This window comes from Pteropus medius, unplaced genomic scaffold (assembly GCF_902729225.1).
Source record: "Pteropus medius unplaced genomic scaffold, Ma_sr-lr_union100, whole genome shotgun sequence".
NCBI lineage: Eukaryota > Metazoa > Chordata > Mammalia > Chiroptera > Pteropodidae > Pteropus > Pteropus medius.
This window is the reverse complement of record NW_024353787.1, coordinates 1,209,327-1,224,055: the sequence shown is the minus strand read 5'-3', so window position 1 is coordinate 1,224,055 and position 14,729 is coordinate 1,209,327. Positions and strand designations below refer to the sequence as shown.

At 42.1% G+C, this 14,729-nt stretch overlaps 1 protein-coding gene across 4 annotated transcripts in view; it reads right to left on the bottom strand.

Annotated features, from left to right (window-relative positions):
* Positions 1-1,266: 1,266 nt before the first annotated feature.
* MTF1 (metal regulatory transcription factor 1) overlaps positions 1,267-14,729 on the bottom strand; it is a 35,735-nt gene continuing 22,272 nt past the window's right edge. For 2 of the 4 annotated variants that reach the window (XM_039851000.1, XM_039851003.1), the window contains 5 exons: positions 13,906-13,983; positions 8,692-8,794; positions 7,405-8,000; positions 4,711-4,774; positions 1,267-3,531 (listed from right to left, as the gene is read on the bottom strand). In XM_039851000.1, coding sequence (XP_039706934.1) covers positions 3,101-3,531; positions 4,711-4,774; positions 7,405-8,000; positions 8,692-8,794; positions 13,906-13,983 — 1,272 coding nt within the window. In that variant the 3' untranslated portion in view covers positions 1,267-3,100. The remainder of the gene's footprint in view (positions 3,532-4,710; positions 4,775-7,404; positions 8,001-8,691; positions 8,795-13,905; positions 13,984-14,729) is intronic. The other 2 variants (XM_039851001.1, XM_039851002.1) reach the window with 2 other exon arrangements.

Below are 14,729 nucleotides of genomic sequence, written 5' to 3'. Positions count from 1 at the left end.
CAAACCTTAAGGCCTCTCCTAGGCTTTGTACCATGATCTCCTTCTAAAAGGGATGGGGGGAGAATTCAATAAATGACACCAACTCCTCTCACCAAACTAGTAATGCCCCCATGAGGTTGGCCAGACCCTGCCAGGAAAGGCAGGGCCACTTCTCTCAGTGCTCCGCCCACGTGCCTGGGAAGGGCCAAATTCACTAAGGCAGTTTGGCGGTGCCAGCCAGTTTCCTACCACCTCCTAAGCCCGTGAACTCCAGCTCCTGCTGCTGACTAGCACCCTGTAAAGGGGTGGCATAACTAAAAATGCTAGAGGGAGCCAGAAGTATAAATCTGTAGGGTGAAATGGTTACGGTTACCACGGGAATAAAAAAGGTTTGATTTCACCTGTAAGTCTGCAGACTTTCTTCCCTAACAGTGCCCTAGGTTCGTTTCCAGGTTTGGGAAGCCACACTCTCCATGAAGGCGCTTTCTGGCTCCACTTTAGTCAGTGGTCCCCTCCTTCTGAGGTCCTCAGCATTAAAGACCAGGCTTATTAAGGGGATGGGAGGGAGAGTGCTGGAGGAGGAAGGAAACGCTGCCTACCCTGTGGAATAAACCTACTCTTCACAACCACTCACTAGCATTTTAAGCACACTCCTGATTTTTCAAAAGATGATTGGGTCTGATAGTCCCCCTTGTAATCTCGAGTCACCCTAAAAAGGCAGATACTTCAACTAGAAAAAATTGGCAGCTCAAACACTGTTTTAAGATGCTTCTGCATCGCCCCCAATCTTTGGAGAGTGGAAAAGCCACTGACTTGGGACGGCCCAACATGATTACAGCCCTGGCTAACCAAAAAGAAGCAATTTTTAAACCTGGAGGCTTCCACTGGCTTTCCCTAGGCTCCTGTTTCCTACCTCAGCTCCCAGGGGGCCAAATCCCAGGTGACCCTAGGTATGTGAAAGGTCATTCCTGCTCTCAAGTATGAACTACCTTTAGGATCCCACTGTGCTGTTCTCTCTCAGAAGTTGTAGAGAAAACAGCAAGGGTCCTCCCTCAAAGCTCCCCATGGGTGCAAGGTCCAGAGACAGCTAAGAACAACCCATGCTCAGCAGTTGGTTTTCCAGAAAGACCGACCCACTGTGGTAACAGAAGATTCCTCCTGCCTTATCAACTTCTGCTGAGGTCAATAGTCACCAGAACCCACCAGAACCCACCAGAACCCACCAGCCTTCTGAGGAGTGCAGAAGGCCAAAAAGAAATTGATTCTCCTGCCTAATCTCCTAGAATGAGAAACCAGAAGCTGCTAAGCCCACTTCTCCTGATGGCAGTAACAACATTAACCACCAGTGCCCTCTTGTCCAAGTCCCTGATCAACTTGTTAAAGGCAGGGACTCTGGCTCCCAAAATGATCTGTTTTGGATACTGTCTCGGCCGGCCCTGAGTAATGGCTCGAAGAACAGAAGAGTGACAAATGCAGATCTCTCTACATTATAAAGTGAAAAAGGAAGGCAAAATTATGGCTGCTTTCTGCCTGACATCATCGAGTCCAAAGAGCAGCCCTGTGTTGTGGAACCCTGGTCCTCGCTCAAGGCAGTGAAGGGCTCTTGGGAGGCAGAGGCCTAGTCTGGACCCTGGGCCATACCTAATTTCTAAGCTCAATGAGCTTAGTGAGCATTCATGACTACAATAATATAGCCAGTTGAGAGAAACTTTCCATTTTAGTGTGGATTGTATTTGATGTTTTATGTTTAGAGGCAATGACTTAGAGCCAAAGGCAGACAGATGGATATAATTCTATACACAAATCAAAAACAATTCTTCTTTCCTATAACACAACTTAATGCAACATTCCAAATGAGATAACTTATTGCAACATTTCAGGCTTTTTGGTGGAAGGGGAATTTTTTTTGTATCGTTTTACCCTGAGTAGAAGATCATCGTTTCGTGTTTTTTGTTTGTTTGCTTGTTTAGAAATCATATGACTAAGCTGAACAAGTCACATCCTTCTTTGCACCGTACTAGGCTGTATGCAAAATCCAGAGGGGTGAGAGGCGGAGATGGGAGGGGGCAACCAAAAGCCCGGCTAGAATCTGGAACCAGGACACCTGGCCTGCTAATTATACACCACCTTAAAAGATCTCCTTTAAAACCACACTTTCTACTGATAAGCAAAATGCAGCTCTTCTGCTCTGAGGAAGAAAATACCAATAAAGGCAGAACACTAACCAGCAACTGGCCATGTAGCCACATGTCCACTCTAGGACAAAACAGGGATGTTCCCCAAGAAAAATTCACTGTGATCTGCAAACCCTGGCAACCAACTGAGACCAAAAAACAAAAAAAAAAACAAAAAACCAGGAAAAGCAAAGACTGATCATGTTGCTAGAGCCTGCTCTGCTCACGTGTCACTGATAGATAGGAGTCAACAGGGCTTCACCCAGGGCCCCTGCAGAACCAGATTATCCCCACAGCCCTGGGCCAGGCTTTTAGCTGCCCAATTGTGCTGCAGCTGGCTGCACAATGACACCTGCCACAGTCACTCTGAGCTCTACCAATATCAAGCGCAAACAACAAAATCATCTCACCCAATTCCTGTCTGGCTCATAGCTGTCTGACCTGTCTTTGCCACTTCCCTCTCCGATGGAGTGAGAGTCTGGCCTTCTGAGCAAGTTTCAGCCTCAGACTCAAAAGACACACCGGGAGGAGCAACACTCAACACACTGAACTCTACTGCCCAAACCACAAAGGCCCCAGTGCAAGTGATGGGCAGCATCAGACTGATGGAAACCACACCCTTTCGTTTAGAATTTTTATGCATACAAGTAACCTTAATTTCCAAGTTCACATGACAATAAGCAAAAGTGACATACAGTGCAGCCAAACAGTTCATTTATAACTTAGCTTTTTTTTGTTTTTTGTTGTTTTTTTTTTTTTCCCGAAGATCAGTTCCTTAGAATGGATGCTCCTGGGATATGAATAAAGAAAATACATCTGAAAGGTGAGGATTTCAAACAGTAGATTTCTTCATCCTTCAAATTGCTGACCCCATCCATGATGGTAGACATCACACCTTATGCTTCCTGCTCACCCTCTCTTTCTGAAGGTGAACACATTCAGGCCTTTCACTTGGAGAAGCAGCTGGTTAGGCCCAGCTCCTCCTCCCCCTGCAGTAGTGCTTCAATGGGAATCAGATTGGACGGTGTGTCCAGGCTCTGGAGGGATAGAAACTCTGAAACATCCATGGCACTTAACGTTTCTGTCTGAGGGTCTGAAGGAGTCTCTGCTTCTCTGCTCTGCTCACAGGAAGAGGGTATGGCAGATGATGATGACAAGGGGACAGAGGGTGAGGGAAAAGTCTGCGGTGGTACCTTCAGGCTGGGCCCATCAGGAGGCTGGGGCTTCGGCTCTGGAGGGGGTGGGGAAGAACAGCCCTTTTTCCTGCCAGCCGCCCGCTCCTTGGCAGAGTCCCGGCATGCACACTGACACTGACATGCCTCCTCTTGCTTGATGATGATCACAGGAACACTGAGGCCGATCTGCTGTACAGAGCTCCCTGTGAGAGAGGCGAGAGAGACCACTCTTCAAGTGGCTGCAGGGCACTGAGGGATCTAGACTAGGTGAGAGCTGAGTGCCATGGAGGCAGGAATGATGGAGAAAGTGGATGCCATTCTCCAAGACAAAGTTCCTCTCCCTTAGAAAACCACACATACCATGTAGATTCATCCTAAATTTCCAGCCTCGTCTCCAGCCATCCTCCCCACTGTATCCTGCATTCTCCATGCCAGCCACAGTGGATACCTCCCTTTGCCCAACATGTTCTTCTTACCTCTGAGCCTATGGGTGCTTCCGCCTAAACTTCTCATACTCGGCTGTTCTTTTGGTGAACTTACTCTTATCTCTGAAGACTCAGCTCACTCTCCTCCTTTCCTGATGCCTCAGGCAGGTTTCCAACAAGCTTATACCCAGGGCTGGGCAGAGGGTAGCTGCCTGGTACTGTGCAACAGAGCTACTGTATTCCTCCAGCCCCTCTCTCCACACAGTACAAGACTTATTCAGTTCCGCCTGCCCGAGAGGGTCTGAGCTCCTTTAGGCCATCTCACTTGTCTTTGTAACCCCAGTCTCTGACACACAGTAGGTGTCCTTTTACACAACCAGCCTTGTGTGCACACATACACTATGAATTCAGTCAAACTTTGTGTGTCTGGAGAGCTAGAGACCAAGAAGCAGGAGAACAGAGTGGGAGTCAGGAGACCTGAGAACTAGTGCTTTGCCTCTGCCATAAACTGACTTCTGACTTTGGGAGAGTCATTTAATTTTTCAGGGCCCCAGTTTCTTAATCTATAAAATAGAGTTGCGGGGGGAAGGGCTTTTATTCTATATAGTCTCTGACCCAGATGCTATTTTCTTCATTACTGTAATTAGGAAAGAGTCCAGTGAATTAATGACTGCCCTCTTTAGCATTAACTGTGATTCAAACTTTTTTCTGGCTACATTTAAAAGCTACATCTGAAAGAAAAGGAACCGTTACCAGTTAAAGAATGTTAAACATAATATGTATGTTGTATGTGCACTAACTTCCATAACTGTAAAAATATGAAGTACTCTAATAAATAAATGTGACAAATACAATGTGACAAATTTGATTTTAAAAGTTTAAAAATAGGGGCAAAGCAACTGTGCCTCAAGGGGCCCAGAGTTGACTTTCTTTTGAGGTTAACACAGAATTACATACCTGTGCTACTGGCTACTGGTACTGCAGTGGTAAAAAACACCTTCTCAACTTTAGATGCTTGCTGCTGAAAAAAAAGAAATTCACATTTATGGCCACTCAAATATGGCAGACCTCCAAGGACCTGAAGCCTCCCCAATAGTAATGGTCATTCAAGAGGACAGAAAACCCTCAGTGTTGAGAGATTTTCGCACTGAGTGATGTTTTGTTTGTGCTCTGACATGAGGTCACCCCACTGTTTGACATTCAGTTCAGACAATGCAGCCAGCTTTGTCCCCCACTACTTGGCTGTCTCCCAGCTGCCTAATCCATGGCTCTGTGTGCCCAAAGCCTCCTCCAAGGTGGCTTTTCTCAAGCAATCCTCTAAGCTTTCCACTCTCCGCTACCCCTCTCAAAGATTTTTCCCTCAAAGATTAAGCTGCATGCTAAGGACAGGCTAAGATTTCCTCTCACAGGCAGAACAACCCCAGTGATACAGTGTATCACGTAAGATACAGTGTATCTTAAGCTGTGCAGGTTCCTTGCTCAAAGTGGGCCCTGGACTCTGCCACACCTGGACTTAAGTCCAAACTCTGCCACTTATTAGTTGTTGAGGTCAGGCAAGTGATCTAACTTCTCTGAGTCTGTCTCTTCCTCTGTAAAAATGAGGATGATAACCAAAGAACCTCCCAAAGGACCTGAGAGGATGAAATGAGATGATTGATGCATGTAGAGCCCTTGGCACATGGTGAGCATTCAGCAAATATCAGCTACTTATGTTATTATTAAGTAGGACTATAAAGTTGTTCCCACGAATCACCCTTTAGTACACTTCCTATTAAATCTGCTGCGGTTTCTACTTTCTTCAAGTCTTATCTCAAAAGGGCTTTGTCTTTTATCCCTTTAAGGAAAAAAAAGTTCCTCTAAGATGAGTCTAGGAGGAATGTGAAAGCTTCTGGCTAAGTTAGGAGATGACACTATAAAATAGAATTTGAAAAATGAGACACAGATTTAAATACATGAAAATGAACTGTATGGAAATGACACCTGTTCCAGAAAAAAAACAATAAAAACTACACGGAGACAGACTGAGTCATAACACTGAAAAGACCTTTCCAGTGATTCTGGCCATCTGAAAATGAAATTAGGTTGCCTCTAGAGGCAGTTGGCACTCCATTTATGGAATTTTGAGTGCTCTCACTATTTAGCCCCAAACTACCATTCCAGCTTGTTTGAGAGTATCATACATCCACCCAGACCCTCTCCTACTTGTTACATCCATCTAATTCCTCTTCATAGCTCAAGGCTCACCTGACTGTATGGCTGCGCAACAAGCCCTTAGTCTCTGAACCCCTCATCGAGCAGCAAGATGTAGTAGTCCAGATCACAGGCTCTGGGATTGGTCTATGCTCCAAACCCAGCTTTGCCACTTATGAGCTTTGTGGTCTAGGGCTAGTCACTTAATTTCTCTGGGCCTCCGCTCTCCACTGGTAAAATCATACATAACTAGGATTGCTGTGATTAAATGAGTAATGCATTAAAAAGTGCTTAGCACAGTGGGTGACATCTAGAGATACAAACACATAGAGGCAGTAAAAAGATCAGTGGTTGCTAGGGGAGGAAGAAGGAAGGAAAAAGTGACAGGAGATTTTTAGAGTAATGAAACTATTCTGGATATTGTAATGGCAGATAGAGGAAATGTATTTGTTAAAACTCAGAACCATACCATACAAAGAGCAAACCTGAATGTATAAATAACTATGGAGTTTAGTTAACAATAATGTATTAATATTGATTAATCAATTATAACAAGTGTACCATGCTGATGCAAGATGTTAATAACGGGAAACTTGGTGGGGGAAATGGGGTGTATGGGAATTCTCTGTACTATCTGTTCGATAAAATTTTAAAAAGAATGTAATTTAAAAATAACGTACACAAAGAAAATGACTTACACGTTAGATCCTCAACATAAAAAAGTGCTTGGTTAGCACAGTAAGCCCTTACACATTGTAAGAACTCGATAAATCTGCTGTTATTTTTTTCTATTACCATTTTTATTATTACTTGGCACTTTACCTACTACTGGTAACGTTAACTTTCTTTAAAGCATTTTAGCTTCTTTAACTAGAATGTAGAATGTCTTTTATGAAAAAGAACATGATTTTCACTTTTCAGTATCCCCTAGAGTATTGTGCAAGGTATCTGGTGAAAAACAGGCTCTCAGAATATATTTAATTGAATGACCAAGTCATTTCCTTAGTCATCGAGACCAAACGCTTTTGTAGAAAATGGCTGTACATGAGCTCTGGGAACATGTTATTTCCCTGAATTGGCCACTGCTGTCTAGTTCCATCTGACAGTCCCTTGCAGCAATGTGATTCTGCCTTGGAGACAGAACCCGCTTTCCTGAAATGTTTGGGCCTCTGGAGTTTGCTGACTGTTCTTCTGTCCTAGATGATGGGATTAGATTGCAGATGGAATATTTGTTCAAGCGCCCACTGCTGGGGAAACTTGAGGGTTGTTTCTCTGCCAACCTATTGCAGGTATCGACCTGGACCTATACCACTGGATTCTGGGGGAAATGACTAAAAGGCAGAATAACGTGTTTCAGGACAGATATGACAGCCATTTTCCTTTTTGAAGTAAATGCCTCTGAACATGTCGCCTATGTAAATACACTTCACCCCAAGGGATCTGCTTATACATAATACTTACAATTTGTTCTTGGTTTTGCGGTGAACTGGTGGCACCATTCAATATCCACTGTAAGTTCTGTTCTCCCATGACTAGGCTGGACTGCAGGATGGCCGTGTTGGGAGTTGGGGTGATGGTTATAGTGGGATTATTAGTTAGGACAGAGTTGGCACCCAGGGGCAGAGTCTGGACCATGGCTGGCAGGGGCTCAGTAGTACTTTGTGGTTGGGGTGGCGCTGCCACGGCTGATGCCACTGCCGCTGCTGATGCAGAAGCCCCAGCAACAACAGAGAGTCCTGGTACGATGGGCTGCGGTGCCTGGGGGTGCGGAAGAAACTCTTGATGATTAGCAGCAAACTGTGTGCTGTGGGGAACAGGCACTTCTGGAGGTTGTAAGAGAGCAGGGGGGTTGCCATATGCAGCTTGCTGGGAACCAGTTCCTAGGGAGGGAGCAGGCGGAGGAGCAGACGGTGCTGAGGCTGGTAGTAGAGGCTGGGGTGGCTCGGAGATGCCGGGCTGCAGTACAAGTGGAAGAGATAAAGATGCTGAATTTCCTGTGGATGGCGGAACATCAATGACTGACTCTGCATCACCATTAAAACTTTCAATCAAGGCAGCTGGCAAGAAAAAGAAATAGAAATATATATACATATCCCAAGCCTTATACGAGCCACAAAAACACGGTCACTATGGGCTAAACCGAAGACAGCCGAAGTCTGTCAGAGCCAATTCCTTCACTGCCAGCAGGCTGGCTCTCTGCTGTTCACTGAACAATACCTCTGGTCAAAGTACCAGGCTTCAAAATCAATCTCACTTTCTACATGTGAAGACCTAGTATAGGTCTTAGCATAAAAAAAAAAATGTGTCCTAAGACTTTTCTAGAATGGGACTAGACATACTTTTTTTGCATAACCAGTGAACACACTGACTATTGTGAAGTTTCAGAGAAAGATTTTCATTCAAATACAGTCTGATCTATGTATCTGATGCTAAGTCTGTGGGTCCTGCCCACTCATGAACGGGGTATCACATCAGAAGAAGAGCTCACAGCTCTTCTCATTTTTTAAAGCCATCCAGAACTTTTGGAAAAGGAGACCTTTTTCTTTGAGAGTCTAAGGAAAGAAGACCCTCGCTGATGGAAGTAAAGGAAAAGATGGAGTTTAACTAAAAGGCCCATTCTTGTCTAACCCCTCACTGAGAGCCACTTCATTCAAGGAATGGAAATAATATTTCACCGTGCCTGTCATTCGGTATGTTAACAGTGTGAATTTTCCCTCCCAGTGCTGGAGGAAAGTGTGTATAACAAACCTGTCTGTTGAGGATCTTCCTGAATTGCCGTATCATCTGAATTCTGGAACATTGATTTAAAGATGCTTGCTGGTGAAAGTGTGCTGAAATCCTGGCCCTGTGTTTGATGATGGACAAAAACAAGGATGTAAGAGTCCCCACTGGATGAAATTCTTCACCATGAGAGAACACAGAACAGTAGAAGTACAATAATCTTTTAATATGCTTCTTGTTTCTAACTTTTCCTTTTTCAGGTGACATATATGCCCCTAAACCTCAGACACTCAAGTTTTGCATCCTCAAATACTCTAAAACAGGGTTTGACAAGCTGATTTGCAAGTCGAATGCTTGTATTTGTAAATAAAGTTTTACTGGAACATAGGTATGTTCGTTACTTATTGTCCATGTTGCTTTCGGCTATAATGGCAGAGTTGAGGAGTTGTCACAGAGACCATATGGTCTATAGAGTCAAAAATATTTATTATCTGGCCCTTCACACACAAAAAAATGTGCCAACCCTTGCTCTAAAAGGCCAAATCCTACATAAAAATGGGATTGAATAATATCTTTTACTGCAATACATTTTAATATCTTTCAAGGTCATTACATAATATCTATAATATTTCAGTATGTACACATGGTAGTGAATCAAACCATCTAAAGAAATTTATAATGATAGACAATAGTGCCTGCCTTATACCCACTACTGTTTGTCATTACATTGATTCCCTGTAACTTACAATTAAAAAAGGTCAGAGTCTTTTATAAAGATAAAATATGGAAAACAAACACATAATGCCCTGAAGATCTCACTCTTGATAGGCACCAAATAAAACAACCACCTCCAGACTTCCCTTTAGTTAAGGGGAGGAAAAACACAGCAACTTTTTTATCTGTAATCCACCTCCAGTCCACCTCCACCCATGCACTTTGTAGGACAAGAGTGACAAAGGCAACCTCCAAGAGTCTACACAAGCAATAGTAATAAGTGAAGCAAGGTGAGACAGGGACTGGGAGACTGTGGCAAACTGGAGCGTGTGTGCCCAGTCATCTGAAGAGCTTCGGTGAATGCTGCTGTGTGCTATGCAGGCCAGGGATTATCAGAGCTCAAGAATGGTCCCAAATTTGGATTTTTTTTTTTTGTGAAATCTACTAATTTGTAATTAAAAGCAATTAAACTGAAAACAATTTAAAAGCACTGTATAAGCCAAACAAAACCTATCTTCAGGCTGGATTTGGCCCTAGTGCCAACTTGTGCTTTAAGGTCATTGGGCATCAGCTCTGCTTCTGGGAGGGAGAAGGGTCACTCGGCCTGGGCAGAGATGTAGGGAGCAGAACTGCCCACCAATCTAGAGGTCCTCAGAGAGGAAGCTGCCTATTGAAGTCAAGAGAGGCCAATTATTCTAGCATGATTCCAGCATCTGGAAGAATGAGAGGGTAAGTTGAGTGAATCTGATCACCAGTATGATAGAAGCTGAAGGCAGAAATCTATATGAGGCTTCCAGTTTCCAGTCCACAGGGAGAGTTAAGAATCACAGGCAAGACAGTGCCCCTCAAACTGTTCATCATGACACAAAGTAAGAAATACGTTTTACATTATACTGCACATTACACACATATTCAAATATGTATAACTGAAACAAAAGTCTGAAACAGAGTTTATCCTTACTATGTGCAGTGTCTTCTGATACTTTCTATTCTGCTGATGTTCTTAAAATGCTGATTATAAATTACTATTTTATAACCCAATAAAGAGGTACAACTCAGTTCAAAAAATAGCGGGCTAACAACTACTGCTAAGCTATAAACTTCGCAACTTCCTCATAGTTATTTTTGTTCTACCTGTTTACAAATCACTAGCAATAACACTGTTAAAGAGGAATGAGCCTAAGTGACTCCAAAGGATTATTATGTACAAGACTGTTGACAGTAGCGCTATTCACACTGACCCCAAACTAGAAACTATCCAAATATCTAAGGGCAGTAGAAAGAACGAATTGTGGTATATTCATTTAATGTGAAACTGTTCGATGAGAATGATCTATGACTATATGCAACAATATGGATGAATTTCTTAAACACAATGTTGCAAGAAAGAAGCCAGCACAAATGAATATATACCGCATGACTCCAATTATATAAAACACAAAAATAGGCAAAATTCATCATAGGTTGTTAGAAGTCAAGATAGTGCTGGAAATGTTCCATTTCTTGATTTGGGTGCTGGTTACACAGATGTGATGAACTCTGATGGTTCATTAAGTCATACATTTATAACAGGTATACTTTTCTGTACGTATATTAATATCAGTAAAGCTTTTCTATATTAACAAAGAAAAAGAAAGTAAAAAGGAAAGTGCTGAAGAGACTGTGACTCAGCCACTGCCAGGTTTCAGGGCAAAAATCCTGGGAGCAGCTCCCACATGTAAAGGACACAAGAACAGGCTAGGCCTCTGGGCCTGGAGCAAAGAGATGAAAGAACACTGGGAGCTGTTTGGGACCAGGATAGATCCTGAAACTCAATAGTTAAGAGGCCACCCAGCAGGTCATTCTCTACTGGTTTTGACCCTCCTTTAACAAAAGATCTGAGCAAATCAGAATTCGCTTCTCGGACACATACATATGCATCTGCCTAGAAACCCAGAAAATGATGAACACATAAAAATTTATCATTTGATTTTTAATAATTCATAATTTTTTTAAAAAGCAAGTCAAAACACAGCAAAATCAATCTTATTATTTCAAGGAATTGTAGCCTTAGTTTGAAAGACTAAAAATGAGACTATTTCCAATTCTGGGATAAATGCTGGATGACAAAGGCACAATATGTAATTTATCCCCAAGAGATAGAGCAGCCTCTTTCTTGCTGATATAAATTATGGCAGAAAAGGAGTTTCCTTTTTTAAAAAAGTACTTAATGTTCCTTAGTACCAGGATTCCTCACCTGGGGACTGCAGGGCTCCAGAAAGCTACTCAGTGATATGCCATAGCCCTAGCCAGGGAGCGGACTCCTAAACCGTTTAACACGATCCCTGAGATTAAAGAGATTATAGCCAGAAATCATAGGCTGTACAGCTCAGAGGGCATCTAGGCCACCCAGTAATTTTTTAGAGCGATAGCTCTGAAATGTGAATATGCATAAAAATCATATGAAATGCATAATGTTTTTCTTTCTTCTTCAGATTGGTTTTTATCAACCTATCTTCAATTTAACTGATTCTTCTGTAATTTCCAATCTGCTGTTAAGTTCATCCAGTGAATTTATTTCAGTAAATTTTCAGTTCCAGAATTTCCATTTGGTAGATATTTTTATAGTTTCTATTTCTCTGCTGAGATTTCCCATATATTCAATCATTACAAGCATATTCCTTTATGCCCTTGAGCACCTAAGAGGTACTTAAAAATCTCTGTCTGCTAAGACTAACATCTGGCTCATCTTGAGGCTGGGCTCCACAGTTTACCTTTCCTCTTGAGCAGAGGTAATGTCTTCTTGTTTCTTCTTATATTTACTACTTTTGGGCTACTCAGTACATTGAGAGGCTCTGGGTTCTGTTACACTTCTTGGAAGTGTCCGCTTTAACATTCCATTGACTGGACTGTGCTCTAGCTCCAAACTCTGTCTTCCCTGCAGTGGACCACAGCTGCAATCTTTGTCCGCTTCTTTAGCCTTAGTTGGGCTGCTTAGGATCTGCCCTATACATCCACAGTTCAGAGGTCAACTAGAGATTTGGAAAGAGATTATATATAGAACTTGGGGCTCCCTCTTTGTGGCTCTTCCCTTTCCAGGCTATGCCCTCTCCATTTCCAGGTGCTTTGCTAGCCCTGACCTCTGTCCTCTGGTTTATCAAGCCAGTAAGGCTATTTACTGAGTTTTGGCCATCTTGTTTGGTGTCCACCAGGGCTTTCCCTTAGTGGATAAGCCATAAAACCTGAAAATCCATCCAAATGCTTTTGCTATCTTCCAAGTGGTCTCTTCTTCCATGTGTTACCTCTGCCTGTTTGGGTTGCTCTCTGGTGCCTTTAAGTAGTTGTTTTATATATTTTTCCCAGCATATATAGTTGTTTGCTATGGAAGAGTTGGTCTCATAAAAGTAACTCTGCCATTACCATAACCCAGGCCTTGGGGTGCCCACATAAAAATGCAGTGTCAGATGCCACTCCCAGAGGAGAGTGACTCAGTAAGGCTTGGGGTGAGGTCTAAGAACCCATGTTGTCACAAGTGTTGTAGATGACTTGACTTTGAAAAACACTTTTTCACAGCATTCTTGAGTCATTTAGTCTCTATTCAAATACTTCCCGTCACACTGATTCCTTCTTCTTTATTATGCATATACTCAGAAAATCTAACCTAAGTTATATTTATTTAGCAGAGAAAAACAACAAAAAATGCACTCTAAACAACCAGTGCTAGTGACACAGTAAAGCAAACAGATCCTCTCGATGCGGCAGCAACAGCTCAGGCTTAATGCAGTGGTCTGCAAGGTGCAACGTGGAGCCATGGGAATGGGAGAGAAATTCCAGACAGCGAACTGAAGCAACCAGATCTAGAGACAGTGGCGTTGTCTTTTAACAGAGGGGCCTATAGCAGAGGTATCTTTCAAAACCCCAATGTGGTGAGCTCAAAGAAAGGAAAAGACTGACTCACGTCAGATCATCAGGACTTGAGAAAGTCTGGAAACTGGAATTCTGGCTCCTCCTTACAGGGGACTAATTTTAAGCTCCTCTACGACAGACTACACCTACGTTTTTACCACTACAAGCTCAGCACCAACACACTGCATGATAGAGTAGGCACTCAATAAATATTTGCTGAATGAATAAAGAAAAAAATTTTCTGGGGCCAGGAGGTTATCAAGTGAGTGACCTCAGGGTCAAAAGACATCAGAGAAAACAATCTCTCCTCAGAGACCTCTTATCAGGAAAAAACAGAAACAAAAACAAAAAACCCTAAACAGTTTGCCAACCATTATTGAAAAATAAAAAAAATTATTTATAAAAACAATGTATAAACAAAATTATACACCACAACTAAGTGGGATTTATTCCATGTATGGAAGGATGGTCCAACATTCAAAAAAAAAAAAATTAATTAATGTAAAAAAATGAAACAGTCAGTAATTGAACATAACTAAATCTAGAAGACTTCAAAAACTGGTCTCCCTCAATTTTCCCACCAAAGGGACTGGTCAGTTCTTGCACTTATTTTTCTAGCGCCCATATCAGAGGTATACTTACTGTATTGGAATTTTCTCGCAATTTAGAATCTGTTGACAGAAGGCTCAAGTCACTCAGACCAAGTGAGTGATTTGCATCCTGTGTAAGAGAAAAAATTCTAATTGAGTAACAAAACTTCAGGATTTATAGTAGCATATCATGTAATAAGACACTTGATTTTAATATCCCAAATGTCTAGATATGTTATCTGGAGAGGTATAAACCATCCAAAGCAAGGGCTATATGAATTATTTCAATTTTTAAAATCCCGATATTCTTTGAAGAATCTCTTATATTCTTAAAGATGGTTAATAAAGAGTTTAAGAATTATTTCACAACTCAGGCTCTAGGGTAAAGCTGTGATAATGTGAAATTAATATTTGTATAATTGGCCTTACGATTTACAAAAGGATTTCCGATGACTTCGTTTGCTATTCATATAAAACTTTGAAGCATTATTTTACATTCCCATTTTAAATGTGAGAAAATTAATGTGAAGACTGACAGTGAACTGTCTAAAATCACATAGCTAATTAGCAGAACACAAACCCAGAGATTCTGACTGAAAGTCCATCTTCTTTCTGCTTATCACTGTGTCTACAATATGGGCATCTCAGGGATCCTTACTCAGAGCAGTACCGAAGATGTACTATTCAAATACAGCTACCTAGGCTAAAACTGAACCTGATTTTTAGAATGCCAGTTGCAATTCACACACTTTATGTGGTAACCCTGCCCACCTCATGGATTAGATGTTCCCATTCATGAATGTATTCAGCAAATATTCACTGAGCATCTACTATGTATTAGGCATTGTTTCAGGTCCAGGGATACAATAATAAACA